This window comes from Dreissena polymorpha, chromosome 12 (assembly GCF_020536995.1).
Source record: "Dreissena polymorpha isolate Duluth1 chromosome 12, UMN_Dpol_1.0, whole genome shotgun sequence".
Lineage (NCBI taxonomy): Eukaryota > Metazoa > Mollusca > Bivalvia > Myida > Dreissenidae > Dreissena > Dreissena polymorpha.
The window spans coordinates 70,496,604-70,521,237 of record NC_068366.1 but is presented as its reverse complement, the minus strand read 5'-3'; the positions used below and the strand labels follow the sequence as shown (position 1 = coordinate 70,521,237).

Here is a 24,634-nt window from a genome sequence, read left to right as displayed (position 1 = left end):
TAGCAATCTTCGTAGTTTCGTAAATTTAAACGACAACAACAGAACTCTCCAAATTATTTAATCCTTTCGCGTTGCAACGCATTATAATTTTTAGGTTTTCAAATCTTCAAAAGATACATAAAATGGCTATATTGGACTATGGGAAATGTTCAGTAATACTGTTTCCTCACAAATATCATAACTAAAACGAAAATTTGAGCATCTGAAACAACTTTTTTCAATTTTGTCAATTTACCAAACCGTGAAAAGATCCCTTTAAGTCATTTTGGACAAAATGCTTTATGGGGGTTGGGTTATTTTTTCGCAAAAATGACTACTAGTTTAGGAAAAACTAATTTAATATAACTCTTTATACTTATTTAAAAGTTTAAGGAAGAAGTCATATAAATTATATTTATGCATTTTCCTATTTAAAATTAAAATAAAATTGCGGTATAATAATCACAAAACACTTCTTTAAAAAATGGACTTTTTTGCAAACTGTTTTTTTTTAACATTTGACTTTGGGAATTGGTGTTCAACCGACCGGTAGATATCCAGGAAAAGGTCTGTAAGCCTGTAAACCCTATTTTCCCAGATCTGCAAGGCTCAGATAATGTGTTAGTTTTCATCTATAATCTGCTCATTCCTAGTGGCTTATTTAATCCAAAGGGAAATTGCAAGACATATAGAAAAAAACGGATTTCTTTATATCTGAAGGGAATGATTATTGGCCCAAGTGTACATGTATGTCGCAAATGTGACATTTTTGCCATCAGGTCTGATAGCAAACTACCATTTTCTTGACATTTTAATCCTATCGCTCCGGAATTATGATAATTATCATAGAAATGAGTTGGTACTTAATATTCATAATTTTATATTAATTGTATTTTTTGAGTAAATTGTGTCTGTTTTAGTTTAAATGCCAGATGGTATGTTGGTAAATATTTGTCATTGTGGACAAAAATTGAATCATACTTTGTGATTCGATCATATATTTGTCTTACCTGTTAAAAATCATGTTTCTTTTATACCCAATGATAAAATATGACATTTCTGCAGTGAAATAACAGCAGTGAAAATAAACAAATTGTTCTTTTCACCGGTGAAAAGAACAATTTTTTTCGGAACTCCTTTTTCTATTTTTAGTTTATTATAAATAATTGTATGTATATTTTCTATGATCACGAGTGAATTAAAATCGACATTCCACTGAATCCAACAAATTTTCTTTTTATTTTATGCTTTTCACTGTTTATTTACAATTTAAAAGAGTTTAATTGGAGAATTTTGGTGGTATAATGATGTCATTTTGTCACACTAATGACGTCATTTTGTGTTTTGATATGAATTGAGGCACGCAACGGGAGAAACTCTGAGAAAGGGTAACTTTTCTACGAAAGGGAAACAGTTGTTAGTTATTTTCTTGAAAAAGGGGCATAAAAGAAACAGAAAATTTGTTCATGTCAGTGTAAGATTGTTTGTTATTTCACTCGTGATAATAGAAAAATAATATTTTCACTTGTGGCTGCGCCACTCGTGAAAATATACTTTCTATTATCACTCGTGAATTAACAAAAGATCTTACACTGACATGAACAAATATCCTCTATACCTCTGTCAGTCACAGAATAATCAATTTGTTACTCAATTTGAGTTGTGCAAAAACTGTAATGCTGAGTACAATCACAAAATGTGCAATTATCAGTTTCTTCAGTTGTGATTAAAAATGCATTTGATTTTGCAGTGCCATGATTGCAAGTATAACGTATATGTGCATACTGAAAGATTTACTATAGAATGATGCAGGTTTAGGAAAAACTAATTAGCCATTTTGTGGGAAAACTAGGCTTAATTGATGTGGGTCGAGAGTCTTCCCAGATTAGCCAGTGCAATCAGCTAATCTTGGACCACAGTTTCTGAGTTGACTTCATTTTTGCTTATTAAAGACTTCAACTTAAAGAAAAGTTTCAAAAGAACGGAAAGTGTCATCCTTTGCTATTCTGGTATTACTCTTAAAGCGCATGCATTAAGCAAGGTTTTCCCTGCATTGCTGAGCAATGATAGATGCAAACCTCCCATTTTATCGACAGAAAAGCACCTGTTTACGATGGCATGATGAAATCCAGATTGGCCATGAGCATGTCTACACCAAACTCATTCCAACTTCATTGCAAAAGGTAATTGTTTAATTAAATGTAAGTGCCTAATCTTCCTTCATAAGCTGCCTGTGTTGAATTTACATCTGTGGACTACAACTCATTAGACAATACTAACCGTGCTATAAAAGTTTACTACATTGACATGTATTGAGTGGTGTTCTGGGAACACTTGGCTAAAATATGCTTGTGAAGTGTCTTTCCAGATTAGCCTGTGCAGTTTGCACAGGCTAATCAGGGGCAACACTTGCTGCTGTTATGGAATTTTTCTACTTAAACTAATTTTTAGCTCGGCTAATTTCGGAGAAAACCTGAGGTATTGTCATAGCCAGCTCGCCGTCCGCCGTAGGTGTCGTGCTAAAACCTTAACATTGGCTCTAAAATCAAAGTGCTTCCACCTACAACTTTGAAACTTCATATGTAGATGCACCTTGATGAGTTCTACATGACACACCCTGTTTTGAGTCACTAGGTCAAAGGTCAATGTCACTGTGACCTCTAAAAAAATCAATCCGACAAGCTTCCGCAGCCAAGCGTTTGCACCCATTATGCGGTGCTCTTGTTTTTAGAAGAACTTTCTTCAAATAATAAAAATGCCATAAAAGCTGGAAGTGTAGTCTCTAATTAGCCTGTGTTATCTGCACAGGCTTATCTGAGAGGTCCTGCACTTTACGCACAAGCATTAAGTCCAGTATTCCAAGAACAAGGCTCTATTTACAAAATCATAAATGTGTGTTAAATAAGTAGCATGCTGCAAAATAGGACTACCTCAGTATTATTATGGATCTATGGATATAAACATTTATATAAAAAAAATCCAGAATTATGTGTTTTGATTTATTTGAAATCTGACCATATTAGACTTAATTAATTTTGTCTCGACTTCTGTCTCTAAATAAATCAAGAATATTTAATGTCTACACGTTCACATTTAACTGTCTTGTAATGTAATTCAAGTGTACAGTTACTTAACTTTTTTAAGTAATTCATAATAGTTTGCCTTTTGCAATATAATTTGTGTAGAAATGATACATGTACATATGATATGTTTCATGGAAATATTATCTTTAAAGGCAAAGTGTCATGTTTATAACAAAAAATGCTGTTTTGTAGATAGAAAAATTCTTAGACAATTGAACTCATCCAAGTAAATATTTTATAGCTAAAAATTGATCTACAATTTCTGTGATCTTCTTTGCTTTTTCCGCCACCTGTTTTTGTGATTATGTAAACTCGCCCGAACGCGCTTGATTCGGAAGTTCATCCATTGTTATTATGCATTCAAGCTTGAACAATTCACGTTAAATGTCAACTTTGACAATCAGTACATGTATTGTGTTATTTTGCTAGTTTTTTGTTAAGTTTTATTTAAAGCCTGTTTTGCAATTAGTTTTTTGCGTGACGAACATTATTCCATATGGTTGAGTGTGTTTCTTTAGGGTGCAAAGAGCGTCCGGACAAAACTTTTATATATATATAAAATAATATATATAAAAATAATAATACTTTGGGCTTCCCTCCTGTGATTTATATTACCTGGAACAACATTTTTGTTATGCATTTATGTAGATAAGAGACACAGATTATTTCGAAATGCTGATAATTTTATTATAAGCATGTACACATCAATGGTTTGGTAAATAAAAAGCACCATTCGAATTTGCTTGTTATTAAGACCTTTGGGTGAATCAGCAGAACAGCTATAAAAAGAACATATATATGTAAATTTATAAATAACTCAGGTTATTAACTTATCAAAATATTACGTGAGCTTATCAATTATATTTTCTCAACTTTTAAGAGATTGTGAGAGAATCAAAACATAACTATGTTTACTTAATTACACTGATAGTTAACCGAAATAATTTACCCTTTACCACACTGACAAGTACCATATATAAATATTTGATTGAGATTATTAATACAGTAAGTTAAGTTTTTTCTTAGATTCTGGAGGCGTTTCATTCAAGATATGAGGAATCCATATGTGTTGTTCACGTTGTTATAAGCATCAACATATGAGTCATATTCAGGAAAAACAAGGCTAAATAAATGCGCGTAAAGTATTGTTAGAGATGGGTCTGCTTTTGCTTTTGTGGAATTTTTTGTTTCAAGGAAATCTCTTCAAAAATAATATCCAGTTAAGGTGGAGTGTGTGGTCCCTTATTATCTTGGCGATCTGCATTAAGCCCTGTTTTCCTAGAGCATGGGGCACACTGTTCTTATTACTTTCTGTAAGTAGTTTTAAGTAGCCATGATGTGTCATATCCGTTCTGTAGGGAGGCAGTCCTTCCTATAACTATCTGTAAGTAGTTTCAAGTAGCCGTGGTGTATCCCATCCATTCTGCAGGGAGGCCATCCTTACTATTACTTTCTGTAAGTAGTTCCAAGTAGCAGTGATGTGTCACATTCATTCCGCAGGGGGGCAATCATCAACATGAACTATATGCAGTTGATGAAGGCAGCAAAATGTATATAAGACACGATGTGGACTTTGCAATCATATCTGCTGAAGAATGGCTTCAAAAGCACTCCAAACCATCCTTCAGGAACACTGAGTTCAAGAATATACCTGCTCCCATTGAGAATTTAGATCTGTTTTCTTATAAGGTAACCCATTGATCAACATGACAAGAAAATACATATTTATTCGAGTACATGTATCTATTTTCCTAATTTATGTGTATGATTTTGTGCTTAAGTTAAAAATCAGTTTGTGTTATTTTTTTATATCTTTAATTAATTTATGACACGTTTGTGTTTGCGTGTGTGTGCATGCCTGTATCTTTCACATATACTGGTACACATTTATTCGTCTTAATTTATTCTTTTCTTTATAAATTGTTTTCCCTAACAGACTCTTGTTAACATCTGCTTTTCTTACAGGGCACAGTAACACAAGTTCTTGACGTATCATTCCGAATATATGAGTTAGACAATGCAGTGAGGTATGAATACTGGTGTAACATGATTGGTATGCGTAGATAATTTGATAAATGAATACTGTAAGTTGGTGACATATAAATAGCATTCACATGCATATTATTACCGTAATAGATCTCCTGTCAACTTTCCTTTTTCCATTACCGCATTTTTAATGTACCGGGTATGTATGTTGTTTGAGTTAGTATGTTTTGTTTGAGGCTAATTAGAATTTTCAGGAAATGTTGCAAATTCCTTGAGTTGGTGTACACTTGTGTGAAAAGATTTTTATGTGAAAATGTGCAAATTTCAAAATTGAGATCAAGTCTAGATAAGTTTAACTTTGAATACATTGATTGTTTAATTCAGAATTGAAAAGATATTTTGCCATTTCATTGGTGAATACGCTGCTGGAAAAAAATATTCCTTGCATTATCACAGTTTACAGGCATAAGAAGTCTATTCATTTCTTATTACAAGACAAAGTGAATATCAGCTGTAATTGTAACATGCTCAAAGCCTTAACATATGTTCTCCAGCTGGCATACAAATTCCCCTTTTATTGATGTAATTTTTGTAGAACATAATATTGTTGACTTTCATGCGAAAGATTGACATCATAATTTTGTTATTGATTAACTGTAAGGCATTCACCATTCATGTATGTAATTGTTTCGCAATAAAGATAACGAATTTTGGCAACTTAAAATTGCCAAAAGTTTAGACATGAATATTAACTTATGAGCTGTGCTCTATGCAAAAGGGGGTAAAATGCATGCGCTTAGATTGTTGTCTCAGATTAGCCTGTGCAGTCGGCACAGCTTCATCAGGGACGACACTTTCCGCTTTGTTGATATTTTCTGTTTAAAGAAAAAGTTTCTTCTTAGCAAAAATCCAGTTAAGGTGCAAAGTATCAACCCTTACTAGCCCTTATCGACCCTAATCTGGGGAGAAAACATTTACGCACATGCATTAAACCCCCTTACAGAGCTGGGCTCATATTTATCTTCTAACCTGGTGTATTGGAAAATAACAAACAAATCCAGAGGGTTAATTACAGAATCATAATGCAGAACTTAAGTGACAATGAAAAAAAAAATTGACAATTTAAAACTGGCCTTTTGAAAGTATGAGCCTTGTTCTATGAAAACTGAGCTTTATGCATGTGTGTTAACTCTTTCAGTGCGGGAACCGAATTTTGAAGGCCTTTGCAAACAGTTTGGATCCAGATGAGACGCCACAGAACGTGGCGTCTCATCTGGATCCAAACTGTTTGCTATTCTGAAAGTATTCTTTGAAAAAAAATCGAAGAAAATGCTATTTTTAGAAATTCAGCAGACAACATTTTAGCAGACGACAAATTTCCCAGCATGCAAAGGGTAAAGTGTTGTCCGAGATTAGCCTGTGTAATATCGGATGACATTTTCCTCCTAACCGGGATTTTTAACTAGGAAGAAACTTCCTTAAAAAAAAGATACCAAAAAAGCTGAAAGTGTTGTCCCTGATTAGTTATGATGATTGCACAGGCTCATCTGGGACGATACTTAACGTACATTTTCCCCAGAATGAGGCTGGTATCGTTGTTGTAGGTTATTCATGAGTCAGTGCCCCCCTGCTGCTCCCAGACCTCGGGTTGGAGATGAACTTCTTATTCACAATGCACATCACCAACTCAACACAAAGGTATGCAAAATACCTCATTCAGAATGCACATCACCAACACAACACGAAGGTATGCAACATACCTCATGCAAAATGCACATCACCAACACAACACGAATGTATGCAACATACTTCATGCAGAATGCACATCATCAACACAACACGAAGGTATGCAACATACCTCATGCAGAATGCACATCACCAACACAACACGAAGGTATGCAACATACCTCATGCAGAATGCACATCACCAACACAACACGAAGGTATGCAACATACCTCATGCAGAATGCACATCACCAACACAACACGAAGGTATGCAACATACCTCATGCAGAATGCACATCACCAACTCAACACAAAGGTATGCAACATACCTCATGCAGAATGCACATCACCAACTCAACACAAAGGTATGCAACATACCTCATGCACAATGCACATCACCAACACAACACAAAGGTATGCAACATACCTCATTCAGAATGCACATCATCAACACAACACGAAGGTATGCAACATACCTCATGCAGAATGCACATCACGAACTCAACACAAAGGTATGCAACATGCCACATTAAGAATGCACATCACCAACTCAACACGAAGGTATGCAACATATCTCAATTAGAATGCCTATCACCAACTCTTCAAGAAGGTATGCAACATTTTTAGCTCGATTATTATATATGAAATATATATAGTAAAGCAATCCTACTCACCACGGCGTTCCCGTTCCTGTGAGCGTTGGAATGTTAAAGTTTGCGTACCACCCCAAATATGTCCCTTGACATATTGCTTTTATATTTTGAATACTTCTTTACCAACATGACCCCAACCTATAAACAAGAGCAGATTGTATCAAGCATTTTGTAAAATTATGGCCCTTTTTTCACTTAGATTTTCTATGTTAAAGTTTGCGTACCACCTCAAATATTTTCTATGTCCCTGGACATATTGCTTTAATATTTTGCATACTTCTTATCTAACATGACCCTAACCTATAAACAAGAGCAGGCAACTGTATCAAGCATTTGTAAGAATTTTGGCCCTTTTTTCACTTACAATATGCATATTATTGATAAGTCTATGTTTAAGTTTTGTACCACCTCAAATATTTCCTATGTCCCTTGACATATTGCTTTTATATTTTGCATACTTCTTTACCAACATGACTCCAACCTATAAACAAGAGCAGACAACTGTATCAAGCATTTTGACAGAATTATGGCCCCTTTTATACTTAGATATTGAACAATTGGTTAAGTTTTGTGTTTTGGTCCATTTTACTCCTAAAGTATCATAGCTATTGCTTTTTAGACTTAAAACTCGCTAACTATTGTAAGGGGACTGTACAGGGCAAGTTGCATAATTTTTGGTTGGCTTTTTAACGGAATTATGGCCCTTTTTGTCTTTGTAACTTTGAATATATTTTTAAATTTTGTGTTTAGATCCACTTTACTTCTAAAGTATTAAGGCTATTGCTTTCAAACTGCAAATACTTTCTTACTATCATGATGTTACTGTACCTGACATGTTGAATTTGACCGTGACCTTTGAATGACTTTGACTCTCAAGGTCAAATTAATAAATTTTGTTTAAATTGCCATAACTTCTTTTTTTATGATCACATTTGATTCATACTTTGACAAAGCAACACTTACCTGACATACCACAATGGACTCCACCCAAACCATCCCCCATGCCCAACCCCAGAATCCCCCCCCCCCCCCTCCCACACACACACACAAAATAATAATTATGCCCCCGGTAGGAGTGCATATAGTGATCGGACTGTCAGTTCGTCGGTCTGTCCGTCTATCCGTCACACTTAGCGTTTAGGTTTCGAAATATGCTCATAACTTTTATGTCCCTTGAGATGTAACCTTCATATTTGGTAAGCATGTGTATATGGACAAGGCCTTTCCATACGCACAAAATCTTTGACCCCTGTGACCTTGACGTTGAACTTAGGGTCAGCGTTTAGGTTTCTTAATCTGTGTTTAGGTTTCGAAAAATGCTCATAACTTCTATGTCCCTTGAGATATAACCTTCATATTTGGTATGCATGTGTATATGGACAAGGCCTTTCCATACACACACAATTTTTACCCATGTGACCTTGACCTTGAACTTAGGGTCTGCGTTTAGGTTTCGAAATCTGCGTTTAGGTTTCAAAAATTTCTCATAACTTCTATGTCCCTTGAAATATAACCTTCATATTTGGTATGCATGTGTATATGGACAAGGCCTTTCCATATGCACACAAATTTTTACCCCTGCGACCTTGACCTTGAACTTAGGGTCGGCGTTTAGGTTTCGAAATCTGCGTTTAGGTTTCGAAAAATGCTCATAACTTCTATGTCCCTTGAGATATAACCTTCATATTTGGTATGCATGTGTATATGGACAAGGCCTTTCCTTAAGCACAAAAAAATTTACCCCTGTGACCTTGACCTTGAACTTGGGTTTGCGTTTAGGTTTCCAAATCTGCGTTTAGGTTTAGGGGCATAAGTCATCCTATGGTGACAGCTCTTGTTTCTTTTTTTTTTCTTTTTTTTTGAAAGATCATCTATTAAATGACCACACACCCACATTATACCCCCCTATCCATGATGGCTAACGTTATACTGTCAAGCACTCGAATAGTCGAGCGCAATGTCCTCTGACAGCTCTTGTTTATGCCCCCAGAACCGTTAGTCGGTCAATTAGTTAGTCTTTCTGTCCGGATTAGTTTCCGCTCAATAAGTCAAGCAATTGTCCTCAAATCTTCACCATGCTTAATGAAAATGTGTAAGGCAATGACATCTAGGTCAAGTTCAATAATCGGCCAAATTGACCTAGACACTCTTGAGTTGCGGCCCTTGAATCATCGTAAAATAGGTTTTTTCTCGTTTCCGCTCAATAACTCGAGCAATTGTCATCAGATCTTCAACAAACTTCATGAAAATATGTAAGGCAATAGCATCAAGGTCAAGTTCGATAATCAGCCAAATTTTCCCAGGCACTTCTGAGTTAGGGCCCTTGAATCATCAAATAATTGCGTTTCCACTCGAAAAATGGTCATAACTTCTATGTTGCTTCAGATGTAACCTTCATATTTAGTATGCATGTGTATATGGACAAGGCCTTTCCATAGGCACACAAATTTTGAGTCCTTTGACCTTGAACTTAGGGTCCGCGTTTAGGTTTCGAAATTTACGTTTAGGTTTCGGAAAAGCGTTTTTTGGGGGCATATGTCTTCCGATGGAAACAGCTCTTGTTTATTTTTAGTCCCCCTTTTGTTTTCCAGAAGGGACTTAAGGTTTCCCCTCGGTCTGTCATGTCTGTTTGTCCAAACAAACTAATACATACTGAGAGGTCCCAAAAGGTTATATGTTATTATGCTTTTGTCTCTCAGGGAGTCTAAAATGGCATGGCAAGTAATGAAGTGGTCACTAAAGTTTCCCTTGCATGTCTGTCACGTCTTCCCTTTGAAAAACAGATTTTTAAGCTGTGTTCAAAACAATTAGAGATGATAGGATAAAACTTGGTCTACTTATAAAGTGCAACATGAGGATTATGAACAACCATGTCTTTCAAAAAAAGTCTATTGTTTGTCCGTGTGTGTTGGAGGGGGGGGGGTGCGCATAATTGTCTGTGCATGTTGAGATTTGAAATAGTTTGTAACATGTTATCGTCATAGTGAAAATCATCCAGCTCGTCTCACAGACGACTGTTTTAATTTATGCTTATTGCTTATATATGATTATTATGAAGTTCTTGAGTTTTCTAATTCTTTTAAATACATGATGGAATTCCAAAATAAATTTTCACAGATTATGATCCTGTCAACATGGCGCGGCACACAGTAAATATGTTGCTTACTAAAAGCTCAATCAGGTGATGTGTAACAACAATGACAGTTACAAAGAAACATTCTTTGTATTTACTTTTCTAGTAAATTTTACAAATTTGTGTGCATGTATTTATTCTTCACATAATATCTGTCACAAAACACTAATTTCTATTTCAGTGCTATTTACCTCTCGTACATCTGTGCCTTAATAAAGTTATGTTCATACCTCTAATTATCAAGTTGGAAATATCTGATCTGATTTGATTTGGCTTTAAGTAACTGATACGCTGTACGCTTGTATACTAACAATTCAAGATAAGCACTGATGCATTTAAATAAAGACCTTTGCTGTTATTTCAATAGATGATGATATAATAAAGAAAACTATGTTTATGAATCTGGAATTAGACATCAAACTGGGAATGGACATAATTTTGGCAATTTTCTCAAACAAAACTTTTTATTTTATGATCTGATTTTATTTGTGGCTTTTTTTTTACTTTCATTTTAAGTGATTGTTTTTGTATAATTTAAACTTTGTCCATGGAATTGTGGGCACAATTCCATTTATTAAAGATTAAAAAAAATCTAATGTAGCATCCAGTTTTCAAGTAAAATCAATTTAAAGATTCAATTATATATGCAAGTGTCTATGTTACACATAATTTGTCAAACTTAATAAATACGACATTTAAAACTGCATACAAAGAATCTTTAAAAAAAAATATAAAAAAATTCTTAAATGTATGTCTTATTCTAAGTTCACATAAAAGTGTTCAGACTATTTTATTAATTTCTGCTGTCATCTGATCTTGTTTCCAGAGCAATAACAAGATAGATTTCGGATTGATAAACCTTTTAATAGACATGTTATTTATATTTGAATAGTTATATTTCATAGATTTGTGAATATAAATAATAAATGCTTTTAAAGGATTGTCACTGAATGACAATTTAATAACTGTTAATGGGGTGTCATGGTTTCCAGCATGCAAAGCTCCTATTACACTGTTGTGCGCTGAGCTCCATACAGATATCAAGTAAACGTGAAAGACTGGAGGTAATTTATTTTTATGATTATATTTAATAGCTATTATGCATATTTGTATCAAATTTCAATGATTGTGGGTATCTGTGAATAAAGCAGATTGTTTGTATTTTTTTAATAACATTTTATTTTCAGTAACATGTTGATGTAGCATTTAAATTATGAAAGACATATGTCTCAGGCATTGAATAACTATACTTAACCCTTACAGTGCGGGAACCGAGTTGTGAAGGCCTTTGCAAACAGTTTGGATCCAGATGAGACGCTACAGAACGTGGCGTCTCATCTGGATCCAAACTGTTTGCTATTCTGATAGTATTCTTTGAAAAAAAATGAAGAAAATGCTTATTTTAGAAATTCAGCAGACGACATTTTAGCAGAAGACAAATTACCCAGCATGCAAAGGGTTAAGCCTTGCACAATTTATCTTTGCAATGCACTGTGAACTATTTATATCAGAAAATAAATCTCTTATGTGGGGAATGAATTAGAATTTTTGTTTTTATATGATCCTAAACAAAGTTTGAAGACGGTATAATGGAAACACCATGTCGATTGGTCTGTCAGCTTTTCTTGTCTTTTGAATAAATTCCTTGATGTTTGTTCAAAATATATGAAATGTATAACGTTTCACAATCAAAAGAAGAAGTGGTGTGGCTTTTTTCATGGTTAAATTCAAAATGAGCTTCAAATGGCCATATGCTTGGATAAAAAAATTGTCAGTTTAAACTAGGGTCACATACTTTGTATTGACTAAAAAACTGAAAATTTAAGAATATCTCAAACAAAAAGACCAAAAGGTGTCATATTTGACCTGTACATCATATAGTGATACTCTACTAAGTTTTTCAAAGTATGTCTTTATGGTCCAATAGGGTTGCCAAGGGATGTGGGGTGAAATGTTTAAATATGATTTATATTTGGTATGTAACTTAAGATTGTGTTCTGTTTCAAAGATTGTTGAAATCATACCCCTGGGTTCGAAACTTGCAAGCCCAATTTAACATGTGAACGATCAAGGGTGAACTAGTATTTGCATTGCTTACCTTCAAAGCTGCCAATAGGATTTATTATAATTTATAAAGTGGCAGATTTTCATATATAGTAATAAACTATATGCCTGGTTGGATTATACGTACTGTACTATTTTGTCAAGCCACCTTCTTTCATAATTATCATTTGGCACATTTTCTTCAACTTTATACACTTCATCTACATGATGAGCAATATCATTTCAACTTTTTCTCAATACAATTCAAAATGGACAAATGGTTACCACCTTTGCTGATAAGTTATCCCTTGAACAACGTTGTTTTTTGTGAGTCATTTACTCTAGGACTCCACAGATGTGCCATCCATCACTCTACAGAAGACACTGTATGCCAGTCTGCTGTCACAGAGTCAGGTGGAGAATTTGTGTGAAATCAAACTGATGCTCAACCAGCAGTTTCCTCAGCCAAGGTTATATCATTCTAAATAATCAAAGACGATTTGTTTACGTTTTTATTGTCCCCTACCGGTGAAACTTATGGTTTGCGCTCTGTGTGTCAGTCTGTCGGTCCGTCACACTTTTCTGGATCCTGCGATAACTTAAAAAGATCTTCATATTTTTTCATGAAACTTGAAACCTGGACAGATGGCAATATGGAGATTATGCATGTCAATTCATTTTGTTCTTACGTCAAAAAATTGTGGTTGCTATGGCAACAAATGTAAAAAAAAATTACTGACAATGGTGGAGTTTCACTGGTAGGGGACCATATTGCTTGGAAATCTCTTGTTGTATTTGTTGTTTAAAAGGAGTCTGTTAGCAAAAGTCCATTTGAGGTGGAAAGTGTCACCGTTGATAGCCTAGGTGGAAAACAAAGGCTTATCTGGTACAACACTATATGCACATGCTTGAAACCCTGTTTTCTCTGAGCAAGGCCCATTTATAAGCGTTAATAATATGTTTTGGGCAATGACCTCGCAAATGTTATTCAGGGTTGGGAATGAGGATTTTATCCAAAAAAAAAATCAACTTTCTTCAGAACAAAAACAGTTCAAATCTGATTTAAATTTGATCATGACATATTTCATAGAATTGTCACACAAAAAATCTTAATGTGTTGCGGAGTCAATTTAATATTATGGAGAATAAGTGATGATGATCATGATCATGACGACTATGATGACTAAGATTTACTATCTTGCCAGATTGTCAGACCGGATGTTTTTGCACTTGATGAAGACTGAACCCAGTATTGGGTCCATGTTTATCAGCAACTCCCGGAATGTTCTGGATGAGTTCCTGACGTGCCTGCATCACTGCCCACTGACAAGGAGAGAAACCTTGGTATGTATTGAACATACATTAGGGCATTACTGCCCACTGACAAGGAGAGATACCTTGGTATGTATTGAACATACATTAGGGCACAATAGAGTGTGTTTATGATAGGGAATTTCTTTTATTTGACAAAACCGAACCAGTTCTTAGTTTGTTTCTGTTAAAATTTTAGAAAATTCAATTGCGGCTTTGAGTGTTTTTATGTTACATAGTTGCATTGTCCATCAGTCCTTCAATCTCTCAGTACATCCTTCTTTGTGAAGCATTATTCAACAAATATCAAATTTATTCAAATGAAACCTCATATACTGATAGAGAGAGGACTGTAGGGAATCAAAGTACAAAAACCATAACTTTTTTCAGGATTGACAGACTCATTGTCTTTTAGTCTTTTTTCTTGTACTTTTATAGCTCACCTGAGCACAACCTGCTCATGGTGAGCTTTTGTGATCGCCTTTTGTCCGTCGTCCGTTGTCCGTCTTGCGTTGTGCGACGTCAACATTTGCCTTGTTCACTCTCTAGAGGCCACATTTATTGTCCTATCTTCATGAAATTTGGTCAGAAGATTGGTTTCAATTATATCTTGGATGAGTTCGAAAATGGTTACGTTTGCTTGAAAAACATGGCTGCCAAGGGGCGAGGCATTTTTCCTTATATGGCTAAATATGGCTATAGCAAAATCTTGTTAACACTCTAGAGGCCACATTTATTGTCCGATCCTCATAAAACTTGGTCAGAAGATTCATCCCAATGATATCTTAGACGAGTTCGAAAATGATGTCCGTTGGTTGAAAAACATGGCCGCCAGGGGGCTGGGCATTTTTCCTTATATGGCTATAGTAAAACCTTATTAACACTCTAGAGGCCACATTTATTTTCCGCTCTTCATGAAACTTGCTCAGATGATTTGTCCCAATGATATCTTGGATGAGTTCAAAAATGGTAACCTTGGCTTGAAAAACATGGCTGCCAAGGGGCGGGGCATTTTTCCTTATATGGCTATATATAGCTATAGTAAAATCTTGTTAACTTTCTAGTTTGCTCAATCTTCATGAAATTTGGTCAGAACATTGGTTTCCTGTGTAGTAAAGTTTGGTTTTATTATGTCAATATTATGTGACATTAACTGTGTTATGTAATTTTTCATAACACAGAATTTTCATGGTTAACATAACTGTTTTAGTCATTAACACTTATGATAAGCCTTTCAACTAAGAGATAACTGAAAGAAAGACAACATGTATATGATTTTACAGTATTTATGCAGTATTTATCTCCCTTGTTTAACCTTTTTCAGTAATCTATTTTTAGTTCTGCTCTGGAATTTGGGAAGATATTGATCATTGATAAATGCACTGTTCTGAGGGAAAATTAACTCTGCCATTGATCTCTTCTGAACTGTATAAAATAAGCTGTTTGGGCTTATTTGAACACCTCTTGATGCTTTCTTGAAAAGTTCACAGCTCTTGAAAAAGGGTGGAATTTTGAAATAATTAAACTCTAAATTATTTTTAACACCACCATCAAGACATTTTGGCATTATTTTCTAAATTATTTTTATTATTTAGAATATTTTTATTTGGCATTTTCTAAATAAGAAAGACTCTATTCTATTTCAATAACTGTAGTAATTTTTTCTTATTTTTACATTTGATTCACTGAAGTTTCCTAATCTCCATAAATATTGTTCTTTAGATTAAATTAGACCCATTTTGTAAACTAGATTTTTGAAGCACTTTCTAGACTAACAGTTACTTATATTTATATCAGTTTTTTGACAGATTTTGAACTTCTTTTTACATTCATTAAGGTATTCGCTGTATGTTGTTCATTTTTGTAACGATACTTAGATGCTTTAGACTTTGCTTGAACCTGTTCTTAATTTTCTGTCATTGTTCTTCATTTTCCGAGTTCTTGGAATAAAAATTAGTTATTATTGTTTAAGCTGCCTTGGTCTTCACTTATAAATAAATTCTTTGAGTGTATTTAGGCGTCCCTGACTGAACGCTTTTAGTTAATTGAATTACAACCAGTCAGTATATTCATCCTGACCGGAAATAAGAGTTTGTCAAATAAATATTTCCGCATTACATAAGTGCTTACAAAGTAACATAAGTTGTAACCGTCCTGTTACCGGTTCATTTGCGTAAGCGAAAGAGACCGCACTACCACACCTGGATAGGCCAGTTGAGTTCGATAATGGTTTGGATCGGTATAAAAGCATGGCCGCCAGGGGAGGTCTTTTTCCTTATATTTATATAGTAAAAAAGCTTGTGAACACTCTAGAAGTCACATGTTTTGCCTAATCATCATCAAATTTTGTCAAAATATTAGTTATGTGGATGTCTCGGACGAATTTGAAAATTGTCGTGATCAGTGAAAAACATGGCCGCCAGGGAGTAGGACAGTTTTCTTTATATGTATATAGTGACAACATGTGAACAGTCTAGAAGACACATTTTTTTCCCAATCTTCATGAAATTTGGACATATCTTGGAAGAGCTAAAAAATGGTTCAGGACTGTTAAAAAAACATGGCTGCCAAGGGGCAGTTTGTTGTTCATTCTTCATGATACTTGGTTAGAACATTTGTTCCATTGCTATCTTGGGCTGCAAAGAACAGGTCATTTCTTTTTATCTCAGATGAGCGACATTGGGCCTTTCAGGCCCTCTTGTTTTATTTCTGTGGTAAGGTAGGTATTTGAAAAAAATTGTGTTCACTTATAGAGGACATTAGAAGAAATAAAAGAGAACAAGCACCACAACTTTGTTATTAGTATTTTTGAAATTATTGCCATTTGTGTATTTTTGCATTGCCCATTTTTTGCCTTGAGCATAACTCTACACACATTAAATTTAAATGAACCTCCATGTATTCATAGATATCTTAAACAAAGTTTGAGCATAAGAACTATTATTCTCTTCAGGATAAACAGAGTTGTTACCCTTTTTACAATGGGACAACCATAAATTCAATGTTATTGAAGGCTTTGCATTAAACTTTATATATTTATAAAGGATAATATTATTAAGTGCAGGTTGCAAGAACCATATCTCTGTTCATAGTAGTTTTTGCCATTGCTTGTTTGTTTTTGTTCTTAACATAACAACATAATGTACTTTCCTTGTGCAAAGCACAACTTAAAAATGTTTTAAGTGATTTATACCACTCGTTTAAGCAGGCTATCAATCACTGATTAAGTTGGAAAATTTTGGGTTACAGTGGCAGGTACAAGCATGAACATCCTTGCAGTTTGCTTAAAACTGTTAAAAAAACAACCTTAGGCAAACAGGAAGATGATGCAAACCTATGTTTTTTGCAATTGAGCTGTTGAAAAACGTGACTGAATGTATGTGCATAAAGTATCGTCCCAAATTCGACTGTTCAGATCTAGTTAAGGTGGAAAGTGTTGTCCCAAATTCGACTGTTCAGATCCAGTTAAGGTGGAAAGTGTTGTCCCAAATTTGACTGTTCAGATCCAGTTAAGGTGGAAAGTGTTGTCCCGAATTCGACTGTTCAGATCCAGTTAAGGTGGAAAGTGTTGTCCCAAATTCGACTGTTCAGATCCAGTTAAGGTGGAAAGTGTTGTCCCAAATTCGACTGTTCAGATCCAGTTCAGAAAATATTTTATGTTAATGTGTTGTTTTTTCAGCCGGAGTTTGGCTTTGTCTGCATCAAAGACCTTCTTCAGGTACCATGGGACTCGGACTTTATTCCCTCAAGTATGAAACCTCCCACATCAGATTGGCATCATGGTGTCAAGCGCTTTAGTAGTCAGGCATGTGTCTAATTCTTCACACCAGTCAGTAATGACATTCTGTTGTATTTGCTTTATGTATATAAATAATGCATACACTTTCAGTTCACATTTCAGCCTTATTCGAGTTTACTTCTGTGTTTTCTCACTACCATATTGGATCAATAATTTGCATAGCTTAAATATGTAACTTTAAACTTAAAGCAGTGTTTTGATTGGTGTGTTTAAAGTATTGCTTATGTTCATCTTTTAGTTTACATATGCTTTAAAACTGCTGTAATAGTCACATTGTAATGCCTCCCACTGTCATTCTGTTGGTGGCAGGGTGGTTAAATCTGTCTTGATTGGTATTGAACTATAACATTCATGAGAGGATATACATGTAACTATTGCTTGAGATTGTCATTCCCCATAACAAGGTCAAAGGTCAAGGTCACACACCAAGGTCAAAAGTAATATACTTTAGATTCATTAAATCAACATGCCTTGAAGAAGGATTTTTGTATTCAGATAACTTTTTTTATTGACTAAATGATTTGTTGCATACAACGCCGATGCTTCTTGGTAAAAATCAAGGTCACCATTTATTGTCAGGGGTCATAAATGATTTTTTCTACTCTAACATGCCTGGGTTGATTTTTGTAAAGCGTTGGATAATTATTCTTCATGACCAGTCACTGGACAGCAGGCAAGTCCTAGGCCCCTTTTTGAAAGATAAAAGTCAACATCAAAGTCAGGGAATTATTGTTTAGAGTAACTTTATGTCTTAGTGGAGGTTGATATTTCCTTGATTATTAATCCCCATTTCAGATGATATGTCGTGTATCATTCTTTTTTTTTATCTTTAGTGAAAGTCCTGTGTCAAAGGCAATTTTCAATATTAATGCCCCCCCTTCGAAGAATAGGGGGTATATTGTTTTGCACGTCGGGCCGTCCGTCCGTATGTCCATCCGTCCGTCCACCAGATGGTTTCCGGATGATAACTCAAGAACGCTTAGGCCTAGGATCATGAAACTTCATAGGTACATTGATCATGACACGCAGATGACCTTTATTGATTTTGAGGTAACTTGGTCAAAGGTCAAGGTCACGGTGACCCAAAATAGTAAAATTGTTTCCAGAGATAACTCAAGAATGCTTATGCCTATGATCTTGAAACTTCATAGGTACAATGATCATGACTTGCAGATGACCCTATTGATTTTCAGGTCACTAGGTCAAAGGTCAAGGTCACGGTGACCTGAAATAGTAAATGGTTTCCGGATGATAACTCAAGAACGCTTATGCCTAGGATCATGAAACTTCATAGGTACATCGATCATGACTCGCAGATGACCCCTATTGATTTTCAGGTCACTAGTTCAAAGGTCAAGGTCACAGTGACTCAACTTTGAAAAATGGTTTCTGGATGATAACTCAAGAACGCTTTCGCCTAGGATCATGAAACTTCATAGGTACATTGATCATGACTCACAGATGACCCCTATTGACTTTCAGGTCACTAGGTGAAAGGTCAAGGTCACGGTGACTTGACACAGTAAAATGGTTTCCGGATGATAACTCAAGAAAGCTTATGCCTAGGATCATGTAACTTCATAGGTACATTGATCATGACTCTCAGATGACCCCTATTGATTTTCAGGTCACTAGGTCAAAAGTCAAGGTCACAGTGCCAAAAAACGTATTCACACAATGGCTGCCACTACAATTGACAGCCCATATGGGAGGCATGCATGTTTTACAAACAGCCCTTGTTAAGTTAAATTTCTGTCATGTGTTTTGTGATACATTAGAATAATTTAATCTAAGATTATGTTGAATTATTCCTCCTTTGATTACGCTAGGATGCATCATGTTCAATTCTAGGTGAAAAACAAAGGTCACAATTTAAGGTCGGAGGTCATGAATTTTCAATTCTGCTCTTGAACTTTTGAAGACAAACTTGTCAACACTTTGTTATACTGATCATTTTTAGAGCCCCCTGACAAGCATATTCTTTGGAGGGATATGCAAGATTCTGTAATATGCATTGATGATGGTCATTTGTGTTGTTTCGCTGGTTGAGTATAAAGTATAAATCTTATAAAACTGTGATCAATTCCATTAAATAAAATTGTCTGTAACAGCATTCAATCGCTTTCAATTTCACTCACATTCAAACTATCCCTTAATCATTTGGTGATCTTATCATTCAAACATGTATATTTTGTTTCAGTGTTTATTAGGCATACTGAAGACATCAGAAGAAACTGGTCAGCTCCTGCTATGTGATGCAACAGGTGCCCTTGATGTGGTGACATGCTGTATCCATAGCAACCCAACAGCATCATTGTCAATGGCAACATCAACAGAATGTGTGCACAACACACAGACTGTCAACATAGACATGGATACGGGCATTGAAACTGCAAACATAGATGGGGGTGATTCTGATGACAGCGGTCTGGATAGAGCTGTATTGAAACATTCATGTTTTGATGGGTGTTGTTGTTCGTCTAGGACATATGGTCAAGCATTTCCTTGTTGCTATGCCCACCAGTGTTGCCTGGGAAAAGTTGTTTGTGTTAGGAATTTTTATTTGGTTACTGAACCTAGGACAAATAAAACTTTGATTAAGAAATGTATGCCTTTTACATCTGCACTGGGAAACAGTAGCTCTTATAGGTATTTAGTATTAGATTTGCTCAAAACTGGAATGGTTTGCGATTTCAAGAAGGAAAAATGCTCCACAGTGAAAAGGAGTTGTTCTAGTGCAGAACTGATGAGCAATGAAAATAATGTTGGTTGTACTGATATAAAATATAAACCATCAGATATTGCAAATGATCAGAAGTTGAACAGCAGTGTGTGTCAATTTGCAGCAACTAATGCGTTAAATACTTGCAGTGGTGGCCAAGGTCAAGGCGTGTTACATAAGCATGAAAGACCTGGTGGTGGGTTTGTGTTTTGTAGACAGTTGTCTTGTTCTGGCAGACCGCCCAGCCACACTAATGACGCTAGTCTGACAGACACTGTTAAACCAGCTCAGGCTGACTGTACAAAACAGCATGCTAAAGATGTAGTGTCTAAACCTGATAAGATAGATACAGAGGCATTTGAGAAAAAGCATGAGAAGGGGAGTTCGGACCTGATGGAACCAGCAGATAAAGTGAGGATTTATAGCGGAAAAAAGTCACAGTCAAAGTTCTCAGGTGAAAAGTGCAAAGAATTCGATATTAACAAGATCTGTGGGCTCCTTGAGGCTAGTGTGATGGTGGAAAGTAAGGGAAATGTCATTTCAGAAAAATTTGGAAAGATGAAAGAGACAAAGCATCACTTTGTAATGGATTGTGCTCTCTTTGTTGGTTCCAATAATTTCAAGGTAAAAAACAAATAACAAAAAATACCATTAAATTGAAGTTCACAAAGTTAAATAAATTTTTCAATGTCATCCAATTTTTTTAATCTGAAGCTGTTTTGCGTAAAGATCATCTTTCCTTTAAATGTTAAATCATACAAATTGCTTAAAAGCTTGTTTTTTACAATTAAAATGTGATTGTGCTTAGAATTGCATGCTGAGTATCCTAAACTGGGTCAATATGATTTTAATGTATTTTTGCAATCTTAAAACAACACATGAAGAGGAATATTAAATAAAATCAATTAAATATCTACCCATGGTATGAATACGATAAATCAAATGTTTTATATGCAGATAGTGAAACCTTAACTTATACCAGTAGCTACTAGCACAACCACAAATCTTCTGAACATATATGTGTCACATAAATAAATATGCGCAGATTAATCAAGATTCTCCAACAGTGTTCATGCTTTTTTGGCATCAATGAATTTGGTCTGTGGAGACAAACATTATTGGAAATTGTAAACTCTTTTTTTGTTTGTTGTTAGTTATGGTAATGAACTTTTATTCTAGTTGTTTTTTGTCAATTGTTATCTGTTTGAAAAAAATAACATCATAGATACCTGCTTTAAGTACAGCATTATAATTCCTTTAAAGGTTTTGCTTATTTTTTTTTTCCCTTTTGTAACTTGTATTAGATCATAATGGCTTGCATTAACATGACATAGTACGGTACATCATCTGTCTTCATTTTAGATATTATATTAATTATATAAATAAAGGTTATGTTTAAAAAGAACATGTGAAACGAGAAATGATCCTGCAACCAACAGTTATTTTTGTTTCCCTGCAAAATCTCTGGAAAAAATTATCTAAATTCAATGAAATGTGATATGCACTTGTTTTAGAGTGGACATGCACTTTCTTAGCTCGACTATTATATATGAAATATATATAGTGGAGCTATCCGACTCACCGCGGTGTTAGCGTTAGCGTGCAAATGTTAAAGTTTGCATACTACCCCAAATATTTCCTATGTCCTTTGACATATTGCTTTTATATTTTGCATACTTCTTTACCAACATGACCCCAATCTATAAACAAGAGCAGACAACTTTATCAAGCAGTTTGACAGAATTATTGCCCCTTTTATACTTAGAATATGCATATTATTGATAAATCTATGTTAAAGTTTGCGTACCACCCCAATTATTTCCTATGTCCTTTGACATATTGCTTTTATGTTTTGCATACTTCTTTATCAACATGACCCCAATCTATAAACAAGAGCAGACAACTGTATCAAGCATTTTGACAGAATTATGGCCCCTTTTATACTTAGATATTTGAACATTTTGCTTAAATTGCCATAACTTCTTTATTTATGATCACATTTTTTTCATACTTTGACAAAACAACACTTACCTGACATACCACAATGCACTCCACCCAAACCATCCCCCAGAATCCCCCGCCCCCCCCCCCCCAAATTTTTTTTTTGTTTTCCTTATTTTTGAAAGATCATCTATTAAATGACCACAAACCCACATTATACCCCCCCCCTCTCCATGATGGCTTACATTATACTGTCAAGCACTTGAATATTTGAGCGCGCTGTCCTCTGACAGCTCTTGTTGTGAGGCTTTTTAGCTACATCGCTCTTTTCAGAGACTTATTGTCTTTGAATAATTATTTTTAACCAGGTTTTCCAAAGGAAAAAACTGGTTATTAGATTGGCGAATGCGGGCTGGCTGGCTGGCGGGCGGGCGGAACAAGCTTGTCCGGGCCATAACTATGTGGTTCATTGTCAGATTTCAAAATCATTTGGCACATTTGTTCACCATCATTGGACAGTGTGTCGCACGAAAGAATTAAGTCATTTTTCCAAGGTCAAGGTCACACTTTGAGTTCAAAGGTCAAAAATGGCCATAAAGGAGCTTGCTGGGCCATAACTATATCATTCATTGTCAGATTTTAAAATCATTTGGCACATTTGTTCACCATCATTGGATGGTGTGTCGCGCAAAAGAATTACGTAGATTTCTCCAAGGTCAAAGTCGCCACGACTAAAAATAGATAATAAGATTTATTTTTAAACAAGGGGGGTAACTGTGATTAACAATCAGTAGCAATGCACATTTTGAGTTGTAGTTGTCTCCCTTTATCAGACTTTTGTTATGCCCCCAATATCGATAGATCTGGGTATATTGTTTTTGTCCTGTCTGTCTGTCTGCCTCCCTGCCTGCCTGCCTGTCCAAAACTTTAACCTTGGTTAAAGTTTGATACCTTTGGCAATATTCAACATACCAACTTGATATTTACCATGCATGTGTATCTCATTGAGCTGCTCATTTTGAGTGGTGAAAAGTCAAAGTCAAATATCTTTCTTTTTTTCTTTCCTAAAACTTTAACCTTCGTTTTATCATAACTTTTTATGCCCTCGGATCGAAAGATCAGGGGTATATTGTTTTTGGCCTGTCTGTCTGTCTGTCTGTCTGTCTGTCTGTCTGTCTGTCTGTCTGTCTGTCTGTCTGTCTGTCTGGCTGCCTGCCTGCCTGCCTGCCTGCCTGCCTGCCTGCCTGCCTGCCTGCCTGCCTGCCTGCCTGCCTGCCTGCCTGCCTGCCTGCCTGCCTGCCTGCCTGCCTGCCTGCCTGCCTGCCTGCCTGCCTGCCTGCCTGCCTGCCTGCCTGCCTGCCTGCCTGCCTGCCTGCCTGCCTGCCTGCCTGCCCTGCCTGCCTGCCTGCCTGCCTGCCTGCCTGCCTGCCTGCCTGCCTGCCTGCCTGCCTGCCTGCCTGCCTGCCTGCCTGCCTGCCTGCCAGCCTGCCTGCCTGCCTGCCTGCCAGCCAGCCAGCCAGCCAGCCAGCCAGCCAGCCAGCCAGCCAGCCAGTCAGTCAGTCAGTGTGTCACAAAACTTTAACCTTGGTTAAAGTTTTGCAATAACTTTTTCATATTGAAGATAGCAACTTGATATTTGGCATGCATGTGTATCTCATGGAGCTGCACATTTTGAGTGGTGAAAGGTCAAGGTCATCCTTTAAGGTCAAAGGTCAAATTTATGGCTTCAAAGCGGCACAATTGGGGGCATTGTGTTTCTGACAAACACATCTCTTGTTTAATATTGAACACAGCAACTTCATATTTGGCATGCATATGTATCTAGTGGAGCTGCACATTTTGTGTGGTGAAAGGTCAAGGTCATCTTTCAAGGTCAAAGGTCAAAATATAAAAAAAATGTTCATTTCTCCATTCAATCTCTTACTTACTTCTCGTGGAGCTGCTCATTTTGAGTGGTGAAAGGTCAGGGTCAACTTTCAAGGTCAAAAGTCAAAAAATAACAAACATAAATTTTCATAACTTTGTATGCCCCCGGATGGAATGATCGGGGGCATATTGTTTTTGGCCTGTCTGTCTGTCATTCTGTCCCAAAGCTTTAACCTTACAGTAAAGTTTTGCAATAACTTTTGAAATATTGAACATAGCAACTTGATATTTGGCATGCATGTGTATCTCATGGAGCTGCACATTTTGAGTGGTGAAAGGTCAAGGTCATCCTTCAAGGTCAAAGGTCAAAAGAAAAAAAGCGGCGCATTAGGG

General features: G+C 35.8%; 1 protein-coding gene across 1 annotated transcript in view; it reads left to right on the top strand.

Annotated features, from left to right (window-relative positions):
- LOC127853735 (CST complex subunit CTC1-like) overlaps positions 1 to 24,634 on the top strand; it is a 44,855-nt gene that overhangs the window by 5,885 nt on the left and 14,336 nt on the right. The window contains exons 4-10 of the mRNA XM_052388474.1: positions 2,076 to 2,162; positions 4,563 to 4,751; positions 5,028 to 5,089; positions 6,653 to 6,746; positions 11,552 to 11,623; positions 12,948 to 13,072; positions 13,808 to 13,946. Of these exons, the coding sequence (XP_052244434.1) occupies positions 2,076 to 2,162; positions 4,563 to 4,751; positions 5,028 to 5,089; positions 6,653 to 6,746; positions 11,552 to 11,623; positions 12,948 to 13,072; positions 13,808 to 13,946 (768 nt within the window). The remainder of the gene's footprint in view (positions 1 to 2,075; positions 2,163 to 4,562; positions 4,752 to 5,027; positions 5,090 to 6,652; positions 6,747 to 11,551; positions 11,624 to 12,947; positions 13,073 to 13,807; positions 13,947 to 24,634) is intronic.